General features: G+C 37.9%; 1 protein-coding gene across 1 annotated transcript in view; it reads right to left on the reverse strand.

Annotated features, from left to right (window-relative positions):
* Positions 1-26,628, reverse strand: part of LOC137500419 (uncharacterized) — a 121,058-nt gene that overhangs the window by 5,096 nt on the left and 89,334 nt on the right. The window contains exon 4 of the mRNA XM_068227283.1: positions 17,069-17,314. Within this exon, the coding sequence (XP_068083384.1) occupies positions 17,069-17,314 (246 nt within the window). The remainder of the gene's footprint in view (positions 1-17,068; positions 17,315-26,628) is intronic.

The following is a 26,628-nucleotide window of genomic DNA, read 5'->3' on the forward strand; positions in this document are numbered from 1 at the left end:
CAAATTTAGTAGCTGTGTTTTACATAGTAGTTTCTTTAGAAGAGAACACAGTAATAACACCAGAGCACTTTTATTTTATCATAATTATTGCCAGGTGTCATGTGTTCAGGGAGTGATGTTACATTTGAGAGGGCACCTATTATGTTAACACATTGAGTGCCATGCGACCCCATATGAGTATGTGAGAGTAGTCAAGTTTTTGAACTTCACGTCTCCATATGGGGTCGTACGGTCGTTCTAAATTGAGAACTGTGCAAACCCATTTGGGTGCACAGTAGGTATGTGTTTCGAAAATGTATAAAGTATCTTCCTGCCATCTGCTGGTCGTCTATTTAAAGTACGTGCATAGCCCACCTTCCATTCCTCAATTCCTGTTTTGGCGCGACTCCATATGGATACGTCAAGAGTGCTTTGTAGGGTGACAAAGTCATTGTCTATCTCATGCACGGATTGTTTATGTAAGTGTGCAATGCTATGAGTTTCCTTTTCTTTTTGTAAAGTCGTTACGAGTAAATCGAGCAATAACAGACTTGGTGCAGACATTCTAGTCGATATATCGAACAAGTCCGGCAATGATGATTTAGACAAAGTATATAGTTTGTGATTTTGAACCCAGTGCACAGCAAATATCGATCTCACGTTCAACCACATTCATGAATTACAGTTTTCAGCATACACTTCCCCACTGTACTCCAGGTTTCCAAGCCAGCTGTTGCAGCAATTATGACCGTCTTCAACGATATAGTCACTGGTTTCCCATGTTGCACATCCATCGCTGCCAGGTTCTCTTACTCAAATTGAAAGTTATACAAACAAAATTATATACTTATTCAATATTCCGTAACTATTAATTCTTCTTATAATATTATTCTGTTACATCCTAATTTACCAAATTCACATGATTTTCACTACCATATATAACTACATTTTATATGAAAATGCCATAACCTAAAATCGGAAGATCGCCATTTACAAACATTTCCTGGCCTAAAATCGAGGATCCTACTTCTTTACGGCTCCAGTATGAACAAGCTAACATATCTATCATAATCAACAGCATATAACGCGTCCCTGCAATGGAAAAGGTCACTATAACCGAGCGTCGGGACAGTAACTACTGTAAGTGCGACCCCATATGCGGGCGCGTGTACGTGTACAATTCGTAATGACCAATACGACCCCATATGGGGTCGCAATATTTTACCTAATATACATAACAAGTTAATCTAATATATCATAAATACATCTTCATATCAGCGATCATTTGCTTCGATAAGCCTGTGAACGTTCTGGCACCAGGGAGTAACTCGATGTTATTAGCTCACGGCACTAGATGACAATCCTATGAAATTCGGTCTGGCACTCAACGTGTTAAACAGGTATTTTGTCATTTAACAAATACCTTGGTACCACATATCCTAAAAAATCATTAACCATCCTTTTCTTTTGTCCGTGGTAAGCTGAGGCTTTCATTTTTTCAGTACATTGCTATTATTAATTAGCGAGTTGATGAACCTCTATGAATTCCACAGAAAGGGAATGTGTAAACTCTGAATTCAGGGTTAATCACTGTAAGTTCCTTCAGTAGTAAACATTCGTTTTAGCGATCACGAAGCTATTTTTGTCGTAGTTAAAAATAAATGTGAAAGAAACGAAGGTATTAAAATTAGGATTATTAGGCAGTACCACATGGCTGATAAAACAGGCATGAGGGAGTTTTTAAAAAATAACTAGGATCGCTGGAAAATCTATATATATAAAATAAAGAGTTTTTTCTGTACATTGCTCAGAATTTGAAAATAATGGTATTTCTGTATCGGTCATGTCCACTTTTTGCTTTTCTGTAATTTCTGTCTGTCTGTGTCTGTATGTATGTACACGCATCACGAGAAAACAGCTGAAGAAAATTTAATGAAAATCCGTGTGTGAAGACGGGAGATGAGCCGCTACAATCTAGGCTATAAATCATCTTGCTCATGCTCAGTGAAATGGTAGTTTAGGGGAAGGCCTAAAATGTAATTCTCAAATATTTATATTATTAGTTGTCCTATCGATAAATACTACATAACCGAAGTTATATAGAATTAAATATCCGATCATTTATGTCATACATTGTTATCGTACCGGCTTGGATAACACAGATATTCATGAACTTGTATTTTTGTTGCCAAGTCTGTATCAACGCCGAGCCACGAGAAAATGGGTTAACAGAATTTAATGAAAGTCGGTACATAGAGTTGGGGAATGAACTACAGACTAAGTTATAAACAATTTTATTCGCCCTTAGGAGAAGGCACCTAAAATTTAATTTTTAAATACGTATGTTATTGGTCCTATTGAAAAGTACTGCGTAACAAGTTATAGAGAATACAATTTCTAACCATTTATGTTTTATTCAGTTTCACCGTACCGGCTATCATAAAGAGTGGTATTTCAAAGTCGGAAGAAAACTAAATGTGAAGGCCAACGAGCTAGAATAACATAGAGGGGCTGTATGCCTGACATCAGCGCTCCCTGCTGAAGCAAGTTGATAAGGGGCAGCCATGTTAACAGTTGTCAAAACAAAGCGAATTGGCGTGAGGGCATATGTTGAGGTGACAGGGAGATCGTGCATGCCAATTTAATTTCCTAAGTTTTAAGAAGTGAAAAGATAGATCCTCGCTTTCAAGAATGCCAACCGTAAGCTTAGCGTATGGTTGTATTAATCGCAGTAATTAAACCAAGGATATATCGTATTTTAAGTATTGCTGAATTATAGCCGAGATTCCACTTTGTAATTTAATCCATTTTATTGTTTACACAGCGAAAGTACGGATAGCCATAGTAATTACTTGTCGGATTATGTTTCAGGTTTTCTTTAAAGAACAAGGAAATAACGGAACAATGTGATGTGAGGACGAAAAGAGATACATGGTACCGTATCCCACTCAATTCAGTCGCTTATGCTCTTTACATTTCGAAAAAAATTACCAACGGCGATTACTGGCAAATGCCGTTCCAACCCTATTTAATTTTCATTCACATTTACAAACAAAGAAAATAGAGCACCCACCACCAAGGAAACGTAACCACGAAAAGTCACCTATTTCGGTCAAACGTACACCAAGCATGGTAAATACAATATTTTACTGCTATTTGTGAAATTTATGCAGCCTCTTACCCATAGGCCCCGGGTTCGAATCCCGACGAGGTCAGAGATTTTTACCTGGACTTGAGGGCTGGTTTCGAGGTGCACTCAGCCTACGTGATTAGAATTGAGGAGCTATCTGACGGTGAGATAGCGGCCCCGGTCTCGAAAGGCAAGAATAACGACCGAGAGTATTCGTCGTGCTGACCACGTGACACCTCGCAATCTGCAGGCCTTCGGGCTGAGCAGCAGTCGTTTGGTAGGGCTGTAGTGCCATGGGGTTTTGGTTTATTGTAGATGCCAGTTGCTTTGGTATTTAAAACTAGGCTACACTTCATATCGGACAACTGTCGAGGTTACCTTTCTGCTAGTAATCCCAGTAACTTATGATATTATAATAATTACATTAAACAATTACAGTGGTACAGTCTCATGGTCCACTCCTGTGATGTAGTGGTTAGCGTGAGTAGCTGCCATTCCCGGAAGCCCGAGTTCCATTCCCGACTCTGCCACGAAATTCAAAAAGGAGTACGAGAGCTGGAACGGGGTTCACTCAGCCTCGGGAGGTCAACCGAGTAGAGGTGGGTTTGACTTCCACCTCAGCCATCCTGGAAGTGATTCTCCGTGGTTTCCCACTTCTCCTCCAGGCAAATGCCGGGATGGTACATAACTTAAGGCCACAGCCGCTTCCTTCCCTCTTCCTTGTCTATCCCACTCTTTCCATCCTCCCACAAGGCCCCTGTTCAGTACAGCAGGTGCGGCCTTCTGGGCGAGGTACTGACCCTCCTTCCCAATCGTATCTCCCGACCCAAAGTCTCGCGCTCCAGAACACTGCCCTTGAGGTGGTAGAGGTGGGATCCCTCGCTGAGTCCGTGGGAAAAAACAACCCTGGAGGGTAAACAGATTAAGAAAGAAAGGCAGTACTCATGAGTATGCAATAATTTTAAAAATATGAACAGAATGAGGTTGTAACCTATTATAGTTCCCTTTAGTCTTAAGTCTTTCTGTCATAAATATTTATGTCCACCGCTTTAATTGTAATTTACGCTTAACCACAACAGCCAAGTAGGGTAACGCTCTTGTTCCGATTTCGAGGCCTATTCGTATGTCACTGTGCGATGATTTCGAACTACCCTACAATGAGCTGATCGTGATGTTGGCCTCGTTCTGCAATATGATGAAGTAGCGCTATTCGCAGTCTATTATTTTTAATGCTTTGAGCTTTTAGGCAACGGTCTTTAATTCTCCCCCAGTGATTCTGAAATGCGTATTTTCTACACTTTTCGTCATTCCAGGGCCATGCCCCCTTGCTTGTTTGACCACAGGAAACATGGCGGACGTTCGTTCTATTAGGTTCACCCGGGCAGCGCTTCCGCCTCTCTATGTTATTCTAGCTCGTTGGTGAAGGCCTACAATAATGAAAGTGCATAACATTGATCAACAATAACATTACATTGACCATTGTTTGTGGTGATGTTCATTGTCTCTTATGCTGCCGCTCAACTCGGATAGAGGGGATTACTGCTGCGTACCGAGTATAACAGCCTGATGGAATATTGACGGGAAATAGCTGGGGAGTTAGAGAACTTTCTTCTTTAGCATGTCATTCCTCTGGTTCATACATTTTCTGATACCGTTCTGCTGGTACGTGACTCACTGGTTCATCATAGTATTCCAGCTATTCGATCTCTACTCTGACATGCTGGTTTGAATGAGCAGTGTGCACTGCTAAGGCAAAGGTTCACTTAGTAGTAGTAGTAGTAGTAGTAGTAGTAGTAGTAGTAGTAGTAGTATGACCTGGTCTAGAATTACCATTTAGGCATATTCCAAATTCTAGCACCACAATTCACTAAGTAACTCAAAATTCAACCCTGAAAAGAGCCGTTTTTTAAAAAGGGCTTCTTCCCCTTCACTTTTATTAAATTCTACATTCATTTTATTCAAAATTAGCAGTGAAGAGGGGGTTTCTCCTGTGGCTTGGAGGAAGAATTTGCCTCTAAGTCAGATAGATTTTTCCGCCACCAGTGTAGTGAATTGAGATTTTCTGACTCATTGGGTACTCCTAGGAAACAGATTAGTAAAAGGGCATAGCTTTTGCCCTGGGAATCTTCACTATTCGACCGCCCGCCCCGCCCCCGCCCGAAAAAAAACCAGTGTTCACGTATCACAGCTGTCTGTGGCGTGGTCGTTCCAGCTCTGGAACTTTGGACTGTTAGATCGGCAGCGTAGTATTGTACATTAAAAGTGAGAAAATGTGTGGTTTTTCATTTCGTCGAGTATTTCATGTGAAATCATTGCTTTTACTCGCGCCATTCCTACTGACGGAATTCTAATGACCTATGTTCATTTCAGTTGGGAAAACCACTAAGACAGTCTTTCTGAGGATGTAAAAAGGCAGATTGAGATGGAGTGTCTGCCATGATAGAGGAAACCCCAACCTGACTGTTAATGATGGTAGGCAAGCAGACCATTACAATGAAAATTCCCTAACGCAGTCTTCATATGAGAAAAGACGTTTGGCGATTTATCCGTCGCGTTTCTAGGGTAACAAAGATCTATGCAATTTAATACAGTCTTGCTCACAACGTGTACTCTATCTAACCTACAATTCTGTATACAATCTAGAATTCCGTGGCGAAGCACAGGTACATCAGCTAGTGGTAAATAATAATGTAAACAGACTCTGGGATGGGTTTAAAGCAATTGTTGAGGAATGTGAAAATAGGTTTGTACATTTAAAAGTGGTAAGGAATGGTAAAGATCCACTATATTATAACAGAGAAGTAAAGAGACTAAGAAGGAGGTGCAGGTCGGAATGAAAGAGAGTTAGAAATGGTCATGGAAGTAAGGAGAAATTGAAGGAACTTACTAGGAAATTGAATCTAGCAAAGAAGTCAGCTAAGGATAACATGATGGCAAGCGTAATTGGTGGTCATACAAATTTTAGTAAAAATAGAAGGGTATGTATAGGTACTTTAAGGCAGAAACAGGTTTAAAGAAGGACATTCCAGGAATCATTAATGAACAAGGGGAGTGTGTATGTGAGGATCTTCAAAAGGCAGAAGTATTCAGTCAGCAGCATGCAAAGATTGTTGGTTACAAGGATAATGTCCAGATAGGGGATGGGAGTGTTGTGTACGGCGGTTCACAACGTGCCATACGCGTATTAACGAGAGAGCGAACGGGATTCGAATCTGCAACCTCCAAGGTAGAAAGCTTGTGATTTGAAAAGCAACAGGCACATAAACATCTATATAAATGAAGAGAAATTATGGGAGAGTTTGTATATGTCTATAATTCATAATTCATAAATGAGAGTCATGGTAATAATAATAGGAATGACAATATTACAAAGAAGGATTTAGAACATTCGATGTTGCGTAGAAGCTCGTAAGCCAAGAGCTTTGTGTCTTAATGTTGTGAAATATTGTGTAAGTTAAATGCGCACTTCTTCCGAGTTGCAAGTATACAGTCACGTGTAAGGGACATAGAAAAAGTTTCCGAAGTGTTTTAGAACATCACATGAAGTTGCCGCGTGACTGAATGGCTCCATGCTAGAGAACCAATCAGAGAACAGTAATACTGTGACGTGTACGAGTGGCCAGTGGTGGTGGTGGTGGTGGTGTTACTCAGTGAATTATTCTAGAAGGAATGGAATAGGGGATATAAGCGGAGAACTTGTAAACAACAGGGCTTTTGACTGAACTCTCGGAGAGGCTTTTGGCTCTCAGACCTCAAAGATAGCTTTTGACGGCCGGAGGCCCTATTGTTCAGAGAACTGTTGGAGTGCTGGTAGACTTTGTGTAGAGCCGCAAGTATGCAGTAAAGTAATAGTAAGTCAGAGGGATATCAGGCTCTGAAAGTGTGATTAGTCAGCGAGTGATCACAAGGGTTTACTACACCGATTGTCAAAGTAGGTGTTGGAATATAGTCATCGTCACAAACTAGCAAATACTTATATTTGGGAGAAGAACGCCTCACCGCGGAAAGTGACGGGTTCCAGGGATATCTACGCAGAAGAGAGAAGACCTCAACTGGACGAGCTTTAATTCTACTTCGTAGTTAAGTATTCAACCAGTGAATATACTTATTGTGTGTAACTTAAGGACATTGGGAAAGATCTGAAGTTGAGAAGGCATGAGATTTTAAACTGTGTCAGAATTTACGTTTTGCTTAAAATGGTACATGTAACTTGTATATATCTGTGTGTGAATATTCTTGGGTTTAGAATATAATTGATGCTCAAACTTTGCCGATCTGACTATACGCTCCCAGAATTCGAACCCAAGTCCTCACCCTGTTGATATCCCTTTGGGTCACATGAGTAATACTAAAGAAGTATTAAAATTTATCTATGATAACAATGACATTTAAAGTAAGGTTCAAAAGTTGAAAACTAGAAAAGCAGCTGGAATTAAGATTTCTAAGGCAATGTATTGGGATATAGTACCATATCTGAAATATTTGATTACTGTTTGGTTGAAGGAGCTATACCAAATGAATGGAGAGTTGCTATAGTAGCCCCTGTGTATAAAGGAAAGGGTGATAGACAAAGCTGAAAATTACAGGCCAGTCAGTTTGACATGCATTGCACATAAGCTTTGGGAAAGCATTCTTTCTGATTATATTAGACATGTTTGTAAAATTAGTAACTGGTTTGACAGAAGGCGGTTTGGGTTTGAAGCTCAACTTGTAGGATTTCACAAGATATAGCAGACATCCTGGATTCAGGAGGCCAAATGGACTGTATTGCAATTGACCTATCTAAAGCATTTGATAGGGTAGATCATGGAAGACTACTGGCAAAAATGAGTGCTATTGGACTAGAAAAAAGGGTGACTGAATGGGTGGCTATATTTCTGGATAATATAACTCAGATAATTAGAGTAGACGAAGCTTTATCTGACCCTGTAATAATTAAGAGGAGAATTCCTCAAGGTAGTATTATTGGACCTTTATATTTTCTTACATATATATCAATGATATGTGTAAAGAAGTGGAATCAGAAATAAGGCTGTTTGCAGATGATGTTATTTTGTACAGAGTAATAAATAAGTTACAAGATTGTGAGCGGCTGCAGGGTGACCTCGATAGTGTTGTGAGATCGTCGGTGGGCAATGGTACAATGATAAACGGGGTTAAAAGTCAGGTTGTAAGTTTCACAAATAGGAAAAGTCCTCTCAGTGTTAATTACTGTGTTGATGGGGTGAAAGTTCCTTTTGGGGATCATTGTGTAAGTACCTAGGTATTAACATAAGAAAAGACCTTCATTGGGGTAATCACATAAATATGATTGTTAATAAAGGGTACAGATCTCTGCACATGGTTATGAGAGTATTTAGGGGTTGTAGTAAGGATGTAAAAGAGGGCATATAAGTCTCTGGTAAGACAACAACTAGAGTATGGTTCCAGTGTATGGGACCCTCACCAAGATTACTCGATTCAAGAACTGGAAAAAATCCAAAGAATAGCAGCTCGATTTGTTCTGGGTGATTTCCGACAAAAGAGTAGCGTTACAAAAATGTTGCAAAGTTTAGGCTGGAAAGACTTGGGAGAATGGAGATGAGCTGCTCGACTAAGTGGTATGTAAATACAAAGTATATTACAAGTGTTACTTTTTGAATATCCACCTACTCAATACAAAGAGATCTTTTTTAGAAATTAAATATTATTATAAAATGTTAAGGGACATGTTTCACCCATATTGAGGACATCATCTGCCTCAAATTCAAACCTGTATGGTGAAAAATCAGGATCCTGATTGTTCTTACAAGTCAGAAAAAGAGGATATCAATGTATGTGTTTGTCTAAACATAAATAAATTTAAAATCATAGTATCAAGCTGCATGTCATAAGTTCACACGATTATACTTTCCGGAGCGTTGAGTCAATGAGCCCAAAACCCTGTTGGGGGTAGAGCAATAAACAGCTCAATCTTTATAATGAAACAGAAATGTATTTCCTTGAATCTTCTTAAGTGGCTATTCAGCTGCCTATAGTCTTATTTAACTGGCTGAAGAAGTGAAAGTCAAATGTCTTACGATAAGATAACAGTCTTGTTTAAGTAGTTGTTTCCTTGCTCCCACAATGCGAATATAATTTTAATGACTTGATGAACAAACTATTGTTGGCATGTACTGTAATCATTCTCTTTGCATAACAGCTAAATTTTGTAAGCTTTTCACCCCCTTAATTTATCTTAGGCTTCTATTGTAAAAAAAAAAAAAAGTTTGCCTGTTTTCATGACCGACAACACTGAACATTACAGCTTGTATGTTCCTGGACTGCTACTAACATACTGTAAGTAAGGTAGTTTATACGTTATTTTTATTTAATAGCTTTTGCTCTACTTGCATGTTTTTGATCTTTTATCTTTCATCAGCAAGATCAGTTTTGTTAAAACTTTTAAAAGCTTTTTTTTTTTTTTTTTTTTTTTCTAATGGCTTTACGTCGCACCAACATAGACAGGTCTTATGGCGAGTTTTGTAAAAGGAACTGATCATTTTTTACTCTTAAATATACGAAAGAAAGTGTCATATAGGCATATTATTAAAGTTGTTCAGTATTAACACTCATAAAAAACTGAATTCTTTTTTGCAATTTTAATTGTTCTTCCTAATTATTGCAGTATATTACTAATTTCGCTTCCGATATGCGCGCCTACGAGAAAGCATATTCATAGAATGTAGTTTAATCAGCGTATTTTTCAATTAACGTAAGAAATTAGCTCCTTCTACTATCCACTCACGCTGGCCCAGTCGCGTGACGTCATGAATCGTATTGCCACATCTTGTTCTCTAGGAGGCGCTGGTCAGGCTGGCGTCGGCAGTGCAAGCTTCTAATAAGTGTTCCCAGATTTTGTTAGAAAACGAAGTGAAAAGTGATGTAAGATGTACAGAAAATGTTACAAATGTTGAGAAGAATAATCAAGGTACTCTCAGTGGTGAAAGTAATCACTCCTCTCCAGAAAAAGATATTTGTTCCAGTAATATCTACGAACGCGAGTGTGTGTAGGCCTAAAATGACACCTTCAACTGTTCATGTCCATGAAACTCCTTAATCACTACAGAAAATAACAGAAGCGCTACATAAGGATTTGGTAGAAGCAGATCTTGTAATTAAAAAATTACGGTCTAAAAAGACAAATCTGACTGAAGAGGTGGAAAAACTTTTTTTTTAAAACTGCAATGGTGTTGGCGCATCGTGGAGTGAGGTTATGTCGCGGCAAAGGAAAGTGTCGCTAACTAGGCCTAATTCATCTGGAAATCATCCTGCAGTAACTAACAGATTCAGCATTTTACACGAAGTTCGGGAAGAGCAAGTAAGCACTTCTTTCTCCCAAGATGAAAGTTCTTCGACGAAAAAAAGCCGAATTCACACGATAACATGATCAAGAAGGTAAGGAAGGAGAATAAAGTGAAACTGTTTGGTGACAGTCATGGTCGAGGCCTTCCAGCAAATCTAGCAGAACTGCGAGCTGACAGTGAAGTGACAGGTGTTATTCAACCAGGTGCCCCCCTTTTCAGAAGTAGTGAAACCCCTCTTGAGGAATGCTAATGAACTCTCATCAAATGACGTAGTTATTGTCGGTGGAACCAACGACGTAGCGAGAAATAAAGGCCATCAGGCTGCAAGTATTCTGAAAAGGACCAAGTAAGCTGACCCATACAAATGTGATAGTGACAAACGTGCCCCATAGACATTTAACCGACTGGTCATTTGTGAATAAAGCTGTCAATGACACAAATAAGAAATTCAGGCAAATATGTAGTCATTTCAAACTGTTACGCTGGCAGACATTAGTAAATTAAACCGAACCTCTCATACGAGGCATGGCATGCACTTGAACAGACTGGGGAAGCAATATGTAAGCATGTTAATAAGTAACATCATTACACGTAAAGATCAGGAAAAGGCTGTCCTAGAACCACCTAGTCTGGGAAACATGTGTTAGATTCTGGACCCAATAACATTTCAATCCAGAATTAAATACCTGTAATGACTCGGAGGGTAGGAATAGGCAGTTCAAAATATTTCATCAGAACATTCAATGTCTTAAAAATGAAATTTTGGAATTACAAGTAATTTTAAATTCCATACAGGATGTTATGTTTATCTATTTGGATGAACACTGGTGCAATAATGATGAACTTGAACTCATTAATATTGAAGGTTATTATCTGGCAAGTAATTCAGTCGGGTTAATAAAGAGCATGGGGGAGTTTGTATTTTTGCTAAGTCAGGAACTGAATGTAAAGAAATGAAAGATCTTGAAGTGCATAATTCTGAATTAGAATTTGAACTAACTTCAGTGGAATTTAAGCTTCCCTACGGTAAAAGAGTAATTCTGTTAACCATGTACCGTTCACCGGATGCTGATGTGGAGATTTTCTTAGGAAAATTAGATCAAGTTCTTCATAACATTTTCGGTAGGAATAGCAGCGCAGAAGTAATACTTTGTGGTGATTTTAACATAGATTTTGCTGAACAAAACCTTCCATCAACATCACAACTACTGGATGTTCTTCAAAGCTGTAACCTAAAACACTTAATTTTTACACCCACCCAGGTAGCTGCCACCTCAGCTACAATGATGGACAATATTTGTATTAATTTCCGTTATCCTAAAATGCAAGCGTCCAATATAAATTTTGGATTATCAGATCATCATGTTCAAATTTTAGAACTAGAAATTGAGAATGCCAACAAACATTCAACCAAAATGAAGCAAGCACAATTAACTCGTTTCTTCTCTGCAGCTGCAAGTGGCAGTTTCATTGAGAGTCTTAAACTTCAGACCTGGGATCCAATAACATTTGGTTATAGCATTGACGAAAAATATAGAACCTTTTTAAACATTTTTAAAATGCAATTTGAATTACATTTTACAAAAAAACTTGCAGTAATTAATAAATCTTCTAAAAAGCCATGAATCATGAAAGGTATACAGATTTCAAGTCCAAAATGTAAATTACTAAGTAGATTAGCACAGCAGAGTTGTGACCGGGTTTTTTGTAAGTATGATAAAAACTGCAAATTAGTCTATCAAAGAGTCCTTAGGGCGGCTAAGATAATGCACAATAACAAGAAAGTTAAAGTCTTGCAATAAATCACAAACCACATGGAATGTAATCAAGGGAGAAACCAACAGACATGTAGTTGTTAATAAAGTTGCTGCCATAAAAAAAATAAGGGAATACAAATGAATGACCCTCATCATTTGGCTAATTATATAAATGATTTCTTTCTATCGCTACCATACAAACTTGCAAATGCAAATAAATCTGAAGTATTACCAGAACTCCCAACCTTTGTGCAAAACTCTATGCAATTAACTCCAGTAACAGAATTGGAAGTTCTTAAAATCATAAACTTTGAAGAATAAAACTTCCACAGGTGTAGATGAAAATCCCCACAAAACTCATTAAAAAATGTGCTCCTTATCTGGTACAGCCTTTAACTTATCTTATCAATGATCTAGTGGTCAGTTTCCTAATCTGCTAAAAATAGCTAAAGTTATCCCAGTCTTTAAAAGTGGAAACTTACATGATTTACACAATTACAGACCAATATCAATACTTGCTATAATTTCAAAAATATTTGAATGTGCTATAAAAGATCGGCTTACTATATTTTTAATCAAATATAACTTGTTAAATAATGCACAACACGAGTTCAGAGCTGGCGGAAGTACTTTGTCTACTTTATCACATTTTACACAGTTGGTCGTAAATGCTCTTAATAATGATAAAACTGTGATAGAACTACAGTATTTCTTGACCTTTCAAAGGCATATGGTACCGTTGATCATGAAATATTGTTGCACAAATTATATCAGACTGGAGTTAGAGGAATTATTAACGACTGGTTTATATCATACCTGGATGAACGATCCCAGTTTGTTGAAGTTACACATTGTAACAGTAAAGGGCATAATGAGACATCACTCTCAGTAAAAAAATATAGACTTAGGTATTCCACAGGTAGTATTTTAGGGCCTGTTCTTTTCTTGATCTTTGTGAATGATCTTCCTAACAATAATCAAGTGGAAACTACAGTTCTGTATGCTGATGATACAAACTTAATTATTAATAATCCTGACCCTATGTCTATAGAAACTGCAGCAAATACAGTCCTGTCTAGGTTAGAAACATGATTCAGGAAAAACAAATTAATATTGAACTTAAAAAGACCCAATACACGGAATTCAAGGCATCTAACTACCATGAAAAAACCTTATATTAAATGCAAATGCAATTGAAAGTACGTTGACCACAAAATTTTTAGGTGTCCACATAAATGAAAAATTAAGATGGGATTGCCACCTTAAAAAAATAGGGGAGTCTCAGTTCCGTTTGTTTTGCCTGAAGGATTTTGTCTAATAGTTGTAGTGAAGAATATGTTAGAATAGCACATTTTGAATATTTCCATTCAGTCATCAGCAGTCTCTGGGGCTGCTACAAATCAAATCATGTTATTTTTTGAATACAGAAACGAGCTATCAGAATTATATTGAGACATAACAGGTCAGATTATTGCAGACCATTATTTAAGAAACTAAGGATACTCCCAGTACCAAGCATATACATCATGCAATCAATGCATTCTACACATGAAAAAAAATATTGATCACTTAAGAAAGATTTTGACAATTACCAGACACAAACAAGAAATAATAATTTTTAATTTTTTTTTATTAATATTTTTATCGAGCACAAGAGTAAATTCATTGCCTTGAGACATGTAGACACTGTTGGAATCAGATAATACACTTCCAAATAAGGTTAAAGATGTTAGTCCCGTCAGTTCATTCATTCACCACAGCTTTAAAAAAATCTCTTGCTGAGTAGCAAGTACAGAAGAATACATGATGAAGTGCTGATAATGATGCTATTACTTATTAACTTGTAAATGTTCTTAATATATAGTATATAGCCTTAAAAATATGTTATTTTCATGTTGATTATGTACATATTATTAACACCACACCAACAGATTTGTATTTTGTCTTGGTTACTAACATTATTCATTATTTAAAAAGATTAAGATGTACTGTCCTAACATTGAGGTATTTGGTCTTTCTGTTTTTTCTTTTTCAAAATGTTCATTATTGTGCATATATTATTGTTAGTATTAGGAAATCACTCTACAACTCCTATACTGTTGGCATATTTCAAAATATGTTATTGTACAGTCTATGGAAGCTAAATAAATGAATGAACGAAACTACAAAATTAAAACACTGAAGATCTTCTTAACCTATAGGCTTCAATGAATACACGCTCCCTCACGATTTATTCCCTCACTAAGCACTTTTCACTTACAAATGCAGTGAATGACAAATCAGTCTCTTATATTTTTGAGTAAATATGCAGCGAACATTCTTGGAACTAGTAATATGATGATAATGAAGAAACCCACCCTGAAGAGCTATTTAACCAGGGATGGCTTTTCTGAAGCCCCTGCATTCTCTCAAACAATGGGAAGGGACAGGTTTGAACTCATTGTGAGATATTTACATTTTGTTGACAATTCTACATGGGATATACATACAGGGAATAAGAAGCTTTCTAAAATTCAGCCTTTCCTGGAAATTACACCTAAACATTTTCAGACTGCCCACATTTCCAATGAAAATATTTCTTGCTTATTTTGTAAATATGCCTGAACTAAATAGGTACCAGATGTGGAACCAATACAAAATTATATATTTTTTGCAAATGTGGGTGGTTATGGACAACCCTAAACTGCACCCATCACATATATTATTGAAAAACAATGATAATGATTGTGGTAAGTAGTCCCAATAATTTCATTATCTTACACCTGGGAAATTAGCAGCTACAGATTAAATTTCAGATTTGAGGGGTTGAAACTCAGCTGTAGATCACCCAACACAGTTTTGGTTTACTCTGCCATCTGGCAAAGTGAAAGGGAATGTTGGACTTCATGTGCAGGCAGCTATATTGCATCATCACTGTGTTTTTGTGAGCAAACTCTAGTGATCTAAGAGGCAGCCCAATAGAAACAAATCTTCACAGTAACGTCTAATTTCCATCATCATCTTCAAAGTAACCCCAGCTTGAATACAACAATTTTCGAATTTTTGGAAGCACTTCAGCAATTTTTCCAGCTTCAGTGTGTTCGGCACATCTAGCGATTCCACCAGGATCACTTTAACCAAAGATTAATTTTAGGGAAGAGGTAAATATTGCAGGTAGCCAGATCTAGCCAGATCATTTGAGTGTGGCAGTGGAAAGGGTCGGCAACGACAACATGCGGAATGATGGCCATGTCGTTTTATGTCCGGAAGTCTTTCACAATAAGCAAGATGTGTGGAGGTCTAATTGTCAAAATGCAATGAGAGTACCTGTTGTTTCACATGTCATGAATGGTTTGCCTTTTATCTTCACGCACTTCTACAATAAGTTTGAGAGCTGTGTATGATGACTGTCAAATCAAATGTTAATCATCCTTCACAGATTCCTTGCCTACTTTGAGACAGTTAAACCACTCAAATGTTCTTGCTTGGCTTAAAGCTTGGTCACAAAAAGTCTATTTTATTATTCAATGGGTTTCAGCTGCAGTTTCATTGATTCTGAAGCAAAATTTAATGCAGATTCTTTTCTCCTTAACATCAGGCATTCTAAAATTTGCAAAAGCACAAGAACTCAGTGTAAAGAAATGTACTTATCTTCGGATATACAGTACATGCACTTACAAAGACATCCTTTGGCAGACTAAAAGAAGAAACATGCGTCAAGAGGCACCTAGTGTAAAATCTTTGTACTGCTACTTATTGATGTGAATCATAATAGATATAAAATCACAGGAGAGGATTCACATATTACATTACATGGTGTATCAGAACTATACCGACCAAAAAAAAAAAAAAAAACACCACACAAAAAACCGGAGATGCTCTTCGCGTTATATTAAGAACACTGGTGCAATCGGATTAGCGGAGAAAGTTTTTCTTTTCGAGAAAAGAAAGTTTTTTGTTACTTCCGGGAGGGCAATTCAAAACTGACAAACTCTTATTTGCTATGCAGAGACCCAGACAGAGGTAATGCTCTGTGCAAGCGCACAAGTTTCTCGTTCGTTTCGCTTAGTCGTTTCCCAGCCCCAGTGGGCAGTGTACAGTTCGTTCTGCATATATCGACTACTATGTGAACTCAGTAGAAAGAGAACATGACCTTGTACCAAGAATACAGGCGTTATCCAAGTCGCTCATGACACACCACGGATTCTGAACTGAGTCTAAATGTCACTACTACACCATTGTGAACTGTTCATCAAAATAGGAGGGGGGCATCTTGAATGTCTACAGTAATCAAACCATTCAGCGTATTGTTTCCTTTGTTCAGTATTTAATTCCATATACAATCATAGGGCGTTGAATCTTCGACGTTACTGTGACCAACAGATGAGAGAAACGATCTAGTAAAATCCTTGACCAACAAGTCTGTCTTAATTACAGTGTGTTCTTGTTCTGTGTGTGCAGTTACAGCTGTTTAATAAACAAACTGTGGATACTGCCTGTAAGAGGAAAGGACAATCCTGTGCAAGTCGAACAAGGAAACTTGTGCGTATGTGTGGAGAATTATCTGTCTCCATCATACACCCCACTTCCTCTCCCACCCCTTCTCTTCCGAAGCACAGCAACAGCGTGTGCTCTGTCATAGCAAATATGGAGAGTTAGTCAATTTGAATAGTGCACCTGGAAGTAACAAAGCAACCTCATTTTCTCGAAAAGAAGGATTTTCTCCGTCAATCTGATTGCACCATCGTTCTTAACGTAACATGAACAGCATCCCACAATTTTTTTGTCAGTATAGTTCTATACACCCTGTAGATAAATACAATGCATAGAAAAATACTTTAATCAAGAAATAATACTCATCACAAGAATATAATAAATAAAATACTCATACAACTTACCTTCTTTACATATAGCATCCTTCAGAACTTTCTGTGTGATACAGTTGCCTTCAGGAAGAACTCTTTCAAAGAACATTTTAATTACAATTTGTACTTCGTCAGGGAGTTCATTCATCTTCTGAATAATACTATGATCTGTTTTCCGCAAACAACAATGGAATAGTAACAGAGAAGTTACATAAATGATTTCATCTTCATTCTGATCTTGGTATGCATCTAAATCAAATTCATAATCTGGATATTCATCTGCAAAAGAAAAAGCAATTAATGAGCCTTTGTCAAATATGTACATTAAAAATCCATAAGTTTGTTGTTTCATAAACATCTAGTCTTCAGGCCCTCATTATCATGAGAATGTACAAAATAAGAATTAATCAACTTTTGAATACGATGATTATAACAATGCCCAGCATCTCGGATGAATTGTCAGTGTACTGCCCTTCAGTTCAAAGGGTCCCATATTTGATTCCCAGTCAGGTCGGAGATTTTAACTTTGTATCGTTAATTCCAAGGAAAGACATTGGGAGTTACTCAAGCATTTTAAATACCCAGAAAGTATAGTGTCACAAGATGGTACTGTAACTCATATTTCCAACAGGGTACAATCAAAAAATTTATCAGAGCTCAAGATGTCTGTACAGAATTACTAGGTACCAGAAACTCTATATAAGACATATCTGTTTCCCCATTCTCACACATGGAGCAGAAACATGGGTTATAACGATTGGGGAAACACATTTCAAGGAATGAAAACTAAGTTTCTAAAAAGTTTATTAAGAAAAACCATATACAAAATTAGACCAGGGGCTAGGTTTGGAACAGAGAAGTTACTGGATACAGTAGAAAGATCCAGAATGATGTGGTTTTTTCATGTGAAAAGGATGGAAGAGAAAAGAAATCCAAGAGCAATGTTGGAGTGGAAGGTAGAGAGAAGACCTAGAGGTAGACCAAGGAAGTAAATACAGAAAGGAAAGAAAGCAGTAGAGTAAAATGTCATAGATAGGCCCCGAAGTGTTCAGGGAAGAGTGGTAGAAGAACGAAGATAGAGGTCACTGATTCATTACCCCCACCCAACAAGGAGTCTGATAACAAGAAAAGCAAAAATAGTTAATTCCCATATTTTAGAGATGTGATGTTTGCGTTCGTCCCAACTCATTCCTCTTTATATTCACACAACATGTCACATTAATTTACCAACCCCCACAGAAAGGGCATCTGGCTGCAAAACTGAGCCAGATACACATGTATGACAGTCTAGACCTGTGACCCCACCAGTGTGGGACAAACAGTATATTTATTATTTATTATTTAGTCTGATCCAGGACACCCTAGATTTGCCATAAGACACAGAATAATTCACAATAACAATTTTGAGGGAAGATAAAAAGATTAATGTTTAAAAACTGATAGGTTACAATTAACCATGTTAAATGGCATGAACTCCATATAAATGGTGACGAATCGAAATGGAGTATTTGATGAGTGAGACGACTATCTCATCTTGTAGGCTTCTTGCTAGTTATATTTTTGTCACCATGTGACGAAAGATTTGGGAATTGCTCCCTCGCGCCAAAGAAAAGTCCAGTCACCGTAATTTTTTTAAGGTTATACGACTCAAGAAAGAAAAGGATGGTTGGATTATAGATATCCTTTTTCTCATTGTCTACGTCAGTCGGCTGAGAGGCTGAAGATTCAAAGCGTACCGTAGGATCAATAATTTCTGCTTCGTTCCTCCGTCTGTCAATTGCTATTCCCACATTTTGGCTGATGATGACGCAAATCAGCGTTGAAACTAGTTCCAAGTACAAATACATGTTATAAATAAACTATAACATGGTCTTTATAGCTATTGTTGAGAGTGAAGGAGAATTTCCTGTTGTGTATGTTTATCAGGAACTCAAGGGAGACTTCATTAGTTAGTCGGAACATAGAAAAAATGATGAACTCTTCTCAGAAGAACTCTTAAGGTTTCACTTTACTTTTTCCTGCCTGCGTGCTCTTCAGAAATGTGTGCGCGTGTGTTTTGTATTCAGGAATCATTCAAGACGAATATTTTCGCACTACAAGATGTGTGGTTAAGGTTATTTTTAATATGTATAACTTTCCCTGTTTTCATCTCCTTGTAAGATGTGTATTGTTTAATTTCCTGTTGTGTATGTTTATCAGGAACTCAAGGGAGACTTCATTAGTTAGTCAGAACATAGAAAAATGAGAACTCTTAAGGTTTCACTTCACTTTGTCCTGCCTGCTGGCTCTTCAGAAATGTGTGCACGTGTGTTTTATATTCAGGAATCATTCAAGAAGAACACTTTCGCACTGCAAGATGTGTGGTTAAGGTTATTTTTTTTTAATATGTATAACTTTTGTTTTCTCAACGATTCATTTGTTTCTATACTTGTCCCTGTTTTTATCTCCTTGTAAGATGTGTATTGTTTAATGTAACGCCTTGTGTAATATAAATGCCTAAATGTTTGCCTATTCCCACATTTTGGCTGATGACGACGCAAATCAGCGTTGAAACTAGTTCCAAGTACAAATACATGTTATAAATAAACTATAACATTTCTGTATTGAAAAGGTGGACCATTTTAAGTTTTCCTATCATCCTTTCTCAGTTCAATACGGACAAAAATGAAATTCCTAGGTTTAAATAAAATCGCTATAATATCAATCCTGCGAGTGCTGCCTCCTTCAGCGAGGCAGTGGACTTCTTCGTACACTTCTAGATTTTTGAGACGAAGAGCATTAGCAATCAGGTTTCTGATGATGTTATGGCGTTTGATCCTAAGCAGTTCTCCTTGAGGGCATCTCCCCAGCACATGTGGTAAGGTTTCATACTCACTGCAGAGTCTGCAGTAGCCTGTGCTGGTAGAACGTCCCGCAGAGTACGTAGTGGTGCAACCATCGCGGTCATCTTCAACATTTCCCTCCATTCCGAACAAGTTAAACCATCTCTTCTGGTAACCCAAGAATTAGCAGCAGGAACTTGAGCAAATAACTCAACACCTCTTCCTTTTTGTGGATATGCACACCAAGCTTCAAATTCGCGTGTTCTAAGTATATCGTGCACTTGTCTAACAGATTTCGTTGATGTCTCTTCATTGGGTTGAAGTTCAGATAGGCAGCGAGCTTTTATTGCTGTGAAATTTCGAACAGCATTTACGTGCGAATCATTCACAGCTTCTAGCTTAAGATTGATGTTCAGCTGTTGAAGGTACGCTTCCCAAGTAGCGCGCATTAGTGCTAACCCTTCATATTTGTGGCTAGAATAGATCATACTTGTCGGTGTGTCACTCGGAAGTTGTAGAATTTCTTTAAGTGCGCTTCTTGATTTGGGAATTTTCTCAACCGAAACAGTCTGGAAGGGGTATATCAGTGTAGGGCCAATAAACTGATTTATTACAGTAAATTTTTGATGCGGTTGGAGTAAGCGAGTCCTGGTAATCTGATCTAAGTTAGCTTTCAATTTTTCAAGTACCTGATGTTCATTGAAGACTAAAGTCTGTCTGAAAGTTGCCCCTAAATATTTTATTTCTTCACTATCATTTATACTTCTAATGTTTCCAGAGATTGTCACGATATCATCAGAATGAAGTTTACCATTTTCTATAATAATGGCATTTGATTTGTCTGCATTTATATGCAAACCTATTTCTTGAAGCAGATTTATGACAGAAGTGACTATTGAAGCTGCTGCTTGGTCTTTAGCTATGATCACCAGATCGTCGGCAAAGCATAGGGATGTTAAAGGTACAGTGTTAGGACTCAATTGAAAACCATACATTTCTGATACTTTGATGTCTGTGAGTTCATCAAGGATGTGGTTTATACCCCAGTTGAATAAGAAAGGTGAAATGGGATCTCCTTGCATCACCCACATTTGATGTTTATCTTATCTGTATGACCACGAGCAGTTTGAACTTGTGTTGTTTTTTGTGTGAGAAGGTTGACTAGTAACTTCTTAATGGATCTGGGTAGTATAGAGTTCTCTATTGTCACCTTTAAGTGATTGTGTCTAATACTATCGAACGCTTTGCTGATGTCGAGGAATACTACGCAGCCTGAAATCTTTTTCATTACAGCTGTTCGTAAAATGCCATCAACAATATTCACGTTAATGAAAGAGCCAGGGGTCATGACAAAACCTCTTTGGAACTGGTTCAAAGGGATGTATTCCCTTACAATTTTATCAAGGATCTTACTTAATATGCGCCGAATAATGGAGCAAATACTAATCGGTCTCCATTTGGACAGATCATTCTCTTCACCGCCTTTATGTATAAGAACAGTCCTCGCTGCCTTAAGAACCTCAGGAATAAACCCACTTTCAAATATTCTTCTGATGATATGGGCTAAAATATTAGCAGCAAGTGGATCACAAACAGATTTCAATAAAACCTTATCTGGACCTGGGCTAGTGTCAACTGCTATGCTCTTGATAATAGAGAAAACTAACTCTTGAGATATTGAAATTGTATCATGTAAGGTATCATTCGTATAATCGATATAGGAGTCTCTCATGCAATCATTAGGAGTTTCAAATCTGTTCCTAAAATATCCTTCAACAACATCTTTCTCTAGTTTCAAATTATTAGTTCTTTTGCCACTTAAAATTTTTCTAACTGCTTTCCTCCTTCGTAAAAATATTCATATTGAGTCAGTTCTTACTCAAATTTAGCCTTCCGACGTTCACGATCATTCTTAGAGGATCTCTGTGGGTTACTGGATGTTTTATACTGTCGGTTGTTATTTTTGTAAGTGCCACGTTTATGAGCTTCAATATATGTAGTAACTGGACTCTTTGGACCTGCCAGTAGGTCTGTAGCTGTGGCAAGGAAGTTTACAAAATTAGTGACTTGTTCACTGAATTCAGCATCACTCAATTCATGCTGAAATATATCTAGCCATTTACTCAGTTCGTCATGGTAAGGTTTATTTTTTTGCTCTCTTTGATCAGAGGTTATTTCCAACATTGTTGACTGATCATTTTTACTAGAAATAGGAATAGGATCTGAAGGTGGAATTTTACACTGGCTAGATGTAGTCATAGATGGATTCAACAAGCAGGCTCTGTATTGTTCTGGGTGTGATTTACTTATATGTATCTTAAGGCCTTTATAAATTTGCCCGCAAAATTGACATTGTGTTTTGTTATCAGTGGTACTCTTATTGGTGTCATTTGCAGCCATAGTACAGGATGTATAACCTCGATAATATAGTTACAGATTATATTTGTCAAAGAAAATAATTGATTAGGCCCATAGACATTATTACTATGAAACTGTAGTATATCAGAAAGTAGGGATGTGTAAATTATGTCGTCTTGTAAATGCAAACCATGAATTGAAGGTATTATAGTGGGATGATTAAAGAGAGTTAAAGATGGCTAGAAGAGAGAAACAAAAATAATGAGAACATAGCCGTTGAATGATTAATGGACACAGAACACTTATATGATAACAAGCGGCTACCTTAGTAATATGTTGGAATTACCGCCTAGATGTCGGTTTATCTGTAGCTTCTCTGTATACACTTAAAGCTACTGGACATATAAATCAACGCCGAACAATATAAACCAAAATGGCTGTCGTCTTGGCAAAAATTCAGCACACTTATTTAGTGAAAATTTTCTATAATGGGAGCACAGGTGTGATAGATAACATCAACTGGGGCACTATACACCTCAATACGCCACAAAGTACACGAATCAGCCTATAAATCAACATAATTCAGCACGTTAAACCACTAATGCCACCCACTTGGATTCGGAAGGTTCCACAAACAAAGCACTAAACACAATAAAGGGGTGGGAAGGTGCCTTTACGCAGTACCAAAAAAACTTCACACACAGTTGAACATCAGTTGGAACTACGCGGATCTCCGCCGAAAAACATACGTAAATATCAGTAGGGCCAACTAGTGGACCAAAAACCAGGAAGGTGGAACCAGCTAGGACTTACCGAGGGCATGGACATGGCTTAGATTGCAGATTCGGAAATAAATCAACCGTGATCCTTAAATTTGAAAAATATTATTTACAAATGGATTTTACAAATACATTCCGAACAAAATCCGCCAACTTGCAACTTACGAACTATATGCTCTGTGGTACACACAACAGAGGTTCTTTGATAATGCCTTCGTAAAAGATCAAAATTTCAAACCAACTATACATCTAGTTACAAATCCAGTTGTACAATGCAATTTACAGTGAAGTAAACGTACTCTCCAAAACTCTAGCATACATCAAGTGACACTGAACTACCAGAGGCAAACCCCAAGGTCACTATCACTATCACTTCACTATCAGCCATATTCAATCGTTTTTACGATGTGGCCTCTTTAAGTCCGAAGCAAGGTAGGTTTTCATGAGGTCTCTCCATCTGGGACGGTCTTGAGCGATGTTCTGCCAATTGATCCCAGTAATCTTCCAGATGTCTTTATCCCATCTGTCCGGTGGTCTTCCCCTTGGTCTGAGATGGTCTTTCGGACACCACTCAAGCACAAGCTTTGTCCACCTACCATCAGTTCTCCGAGCAACATGGCCTGCCCACTGCCATTTTAGGGTAAATACCCTTTCTAAAATGTCACTGACCTTTGTGACTGACCTGATGTAAATATATTAAATTACAATCTACATATTTAGTGAAACAAGAAATGGGAATGCCTCGAAAACAAACAGGCAAGCCCAGCTGAAAAGCTAAGGCGTCATAAATAAATAATTTGGCGAATCTAGGTTAGGCTAGGGCAGACTCCTATACGAAATAGCAACCGAACATTACGGACATTTTAGCCGGAGTGGAATTCAAGAGTGCTTACCCGAAGGTGGGCCATCCCGGTAGTGAGGCGTCGCACACGACGCAAAATATCAGACAGGCCAACATAGACTAAGGCAGACCAGGCCAAGACAAGACAAGACAAGACCAGACCAAGACAAGACGACAAAATGCTGCCTCGCACTCTATATAAAGGTAAACCCTGAACTTGGAGCAGCCAATCACAATGCATGAGTCCGCCTATCCCCACCTAGGTTCACCAATCACAATTTAGTCCAATAGGAGTTTGTGTACGTGCCAGTAAATCTACCGACGAGGCTGACATATTTGAGCACTTTCAAATACCATCGGAGTGAACCAGGATCGAACCTGCCAAGTTGGAGCCAGAAGGCCAGCACCTCACCTGTCTGAGCCACTCAGCCCGGGAATGGTTTCTTTAAGAGTGTGGGAGGATTGATATAGAACAGGGATGTACAACAAAGTAGTAAAGGAATTATCTACAAGACTTATTTTGTGCCAATTTTGGCACACAGATCAGAAATGTGGGGGATGGAGGATAAAAGAATACAAGCAGTTTGAAAGGTGTTTATAGTAGGTTTAATGAGAATGGACAGAGTAAGAAATAAAGAGTTTAGGAAATATTAAATGAGGTACCCTTACAGGAAAAGATAGCAAAAGAAAGGTTGCAGTATTATGGACATGTGAAGGGAGTGGGAGAAGAGAGGATACCAAGAAAGACATTAGAAATGGAGTTTAAGGGAAGGAGATCTAGAGAAAGACCGGGAGACAGAAGGTTGAAAGGTGTAAAGCAGAGCATCGAGGCAAGAGGAGGGAACTGGGCAACAATGACAGAAGACATGTGGTGGATGGACAGAAAATGGAGAGTCTTATGTTCCAAGCAGACTCAGCCTGTGGTTGGAAACTTATTCCAGATGTTGATGACTAAGCCCAAGAAATGACATTTCCTCCACTTTACTATCATGAAAGGCAGCTGGATAGTTGCATTAAATTTTCATCATAATAAAGTAATCAAATAAACTTAAACTTTCGCTCTCACTTTTCATAATTTTGTAAGGTATGAAATAGCACCTCCTCTGTGAACCATGCGACCTTGCCGCGGTGGGGAGGCTTGCGTGTCCCATTGAAGCAGATAGCTGAGCCGCAGGTGCAACCATATCGGATGGGTATCTGTTGAGAGACCAGACTAACGAATGGTTCATTGAAAGGGGAGTAGCAGCCTTTCGGAAGTTGCAAGGGCGGCAGTCTAGATGATTGACTGATATGGCCTTGTAATAACACTCAACACAGGTGATACTGCTACACGGCTGAAAGCAACAGGAAATTACAGCCGTAACTAACTCCCGAGGACATACAGCTCTCTCTGTATGTATGATGTACTGATGATGGCTTCCTCCCGGGTAAAATATTCCAGAGGTAAACTAGTCCCCCATTCGGATCTCCGTGTGGGGACTACACAACAGAGGGCAATCATCAGGAAGATGGATACCAACATTCCGAGAGTCGGAGCGTGGAATGTTAGAAGTTTGAATCGTTGTGAGATTAGAGAATCCAAAAAAAGAGATGGATAGACTAAATAAAATATTTATAAAATCCTCCTATCAATACAAGTCAAGTCATCTGTTAGATGAAGCGAAGTCTATACATGTTTCAAGGCCATCTTCAGTAGTATAACAATGATTACATAATATACAAACAAATTAAAAATCGTAATGTGAAGTGACAGCGATCATGATTAGTGAGTTAAAAACACATTGAGGTAAAAAGTCCTCTCGTCTAATAGATCTTGCTGACTGTTAAATAAAAACACTATGCTAAGGAGTGTAGTGAGACCGTCAATACTACGAATAAAAACGTGTATAACATGTGTAATGAGAAAAAAGGAATATATGAGTGGATGAAGAACAAGTTAAAAATGATGTACGAAAAGAAAACTCATATGACTTACTTGTAACTAAACGTTGTCGTCTTGAATGGAGATGACCTTGTCGGTCTCAAGTCACATTGACAACTAAGCCTGTGTGTGGCTTACTGTGTATCTGTGTCGATGTGGTTGGGAGGGGTAATGGAGGGGGAGGGGCAGAGAGGGAGGGACGTTGTGATTCGCGGAAGGAGGGTGTTGATGTAAGGGCGGGTCTTGTTCTAGAATGTCGGTAGTGAAACTCTCTTTTATTTTTATTAATGAACTGTTCGCAGATGAGCGGGACAAAGGTTTCCAATAAAATATTTTTCTTTTCGTTGATTTCATTTAAGTTATAGACGGGATTGTTATATTGGTCGATATCTACATATATATATTCTCTAGTATATTAAGTAAGGGACCTCTCTGTTCGTAATGCAGGATCTTTAAATCTTGATCAATGGTTGTGTATTTATGATTTTTCTCTCTACCATGTTCGCTCATGGCTGAGTACCGATTATACTTTAGGGCATTAAGATGTTCGGAGTATCTTACATTGAAACTGCGGTCTGTTTGTCCAATATACGTTGAAGGACATGATTGGCATTTTAATTTGTATATTCCAGAGTTAGAAAATTTTTTGCTGTTGACAGTATGAGAATTAAAAAACATTTTTGTATTGGTGTGAACGGTCTTGAAAGCTACTTTTAACTTGTGTTTTTTAAAGATGTTTGAAATAGGATATATTATTATTATTATTATTATTATTATTATTATTATTATTATTATTATTATTATTATTATTAAAGGTAAATGCGGTGAACTTCTCTTTATGGGAAGATTGTTTTTCTAAGGTGGTCTTGGGT

The sequence above is a fragment of the Anabrus simplex genome, chromosome 4 (assembly GCF_040414725.1).
Source record: "Anabrus simplex isolate iqAnaSimp1 chromosome 4, ASM4041472v1, whole genome shotgun sequence".
NCBI lineage: Eukaryota > Metazoa > Arthropoda > Insecta > Orthoptera > Tettigoniidae > Anabrus > Anabrus simplex.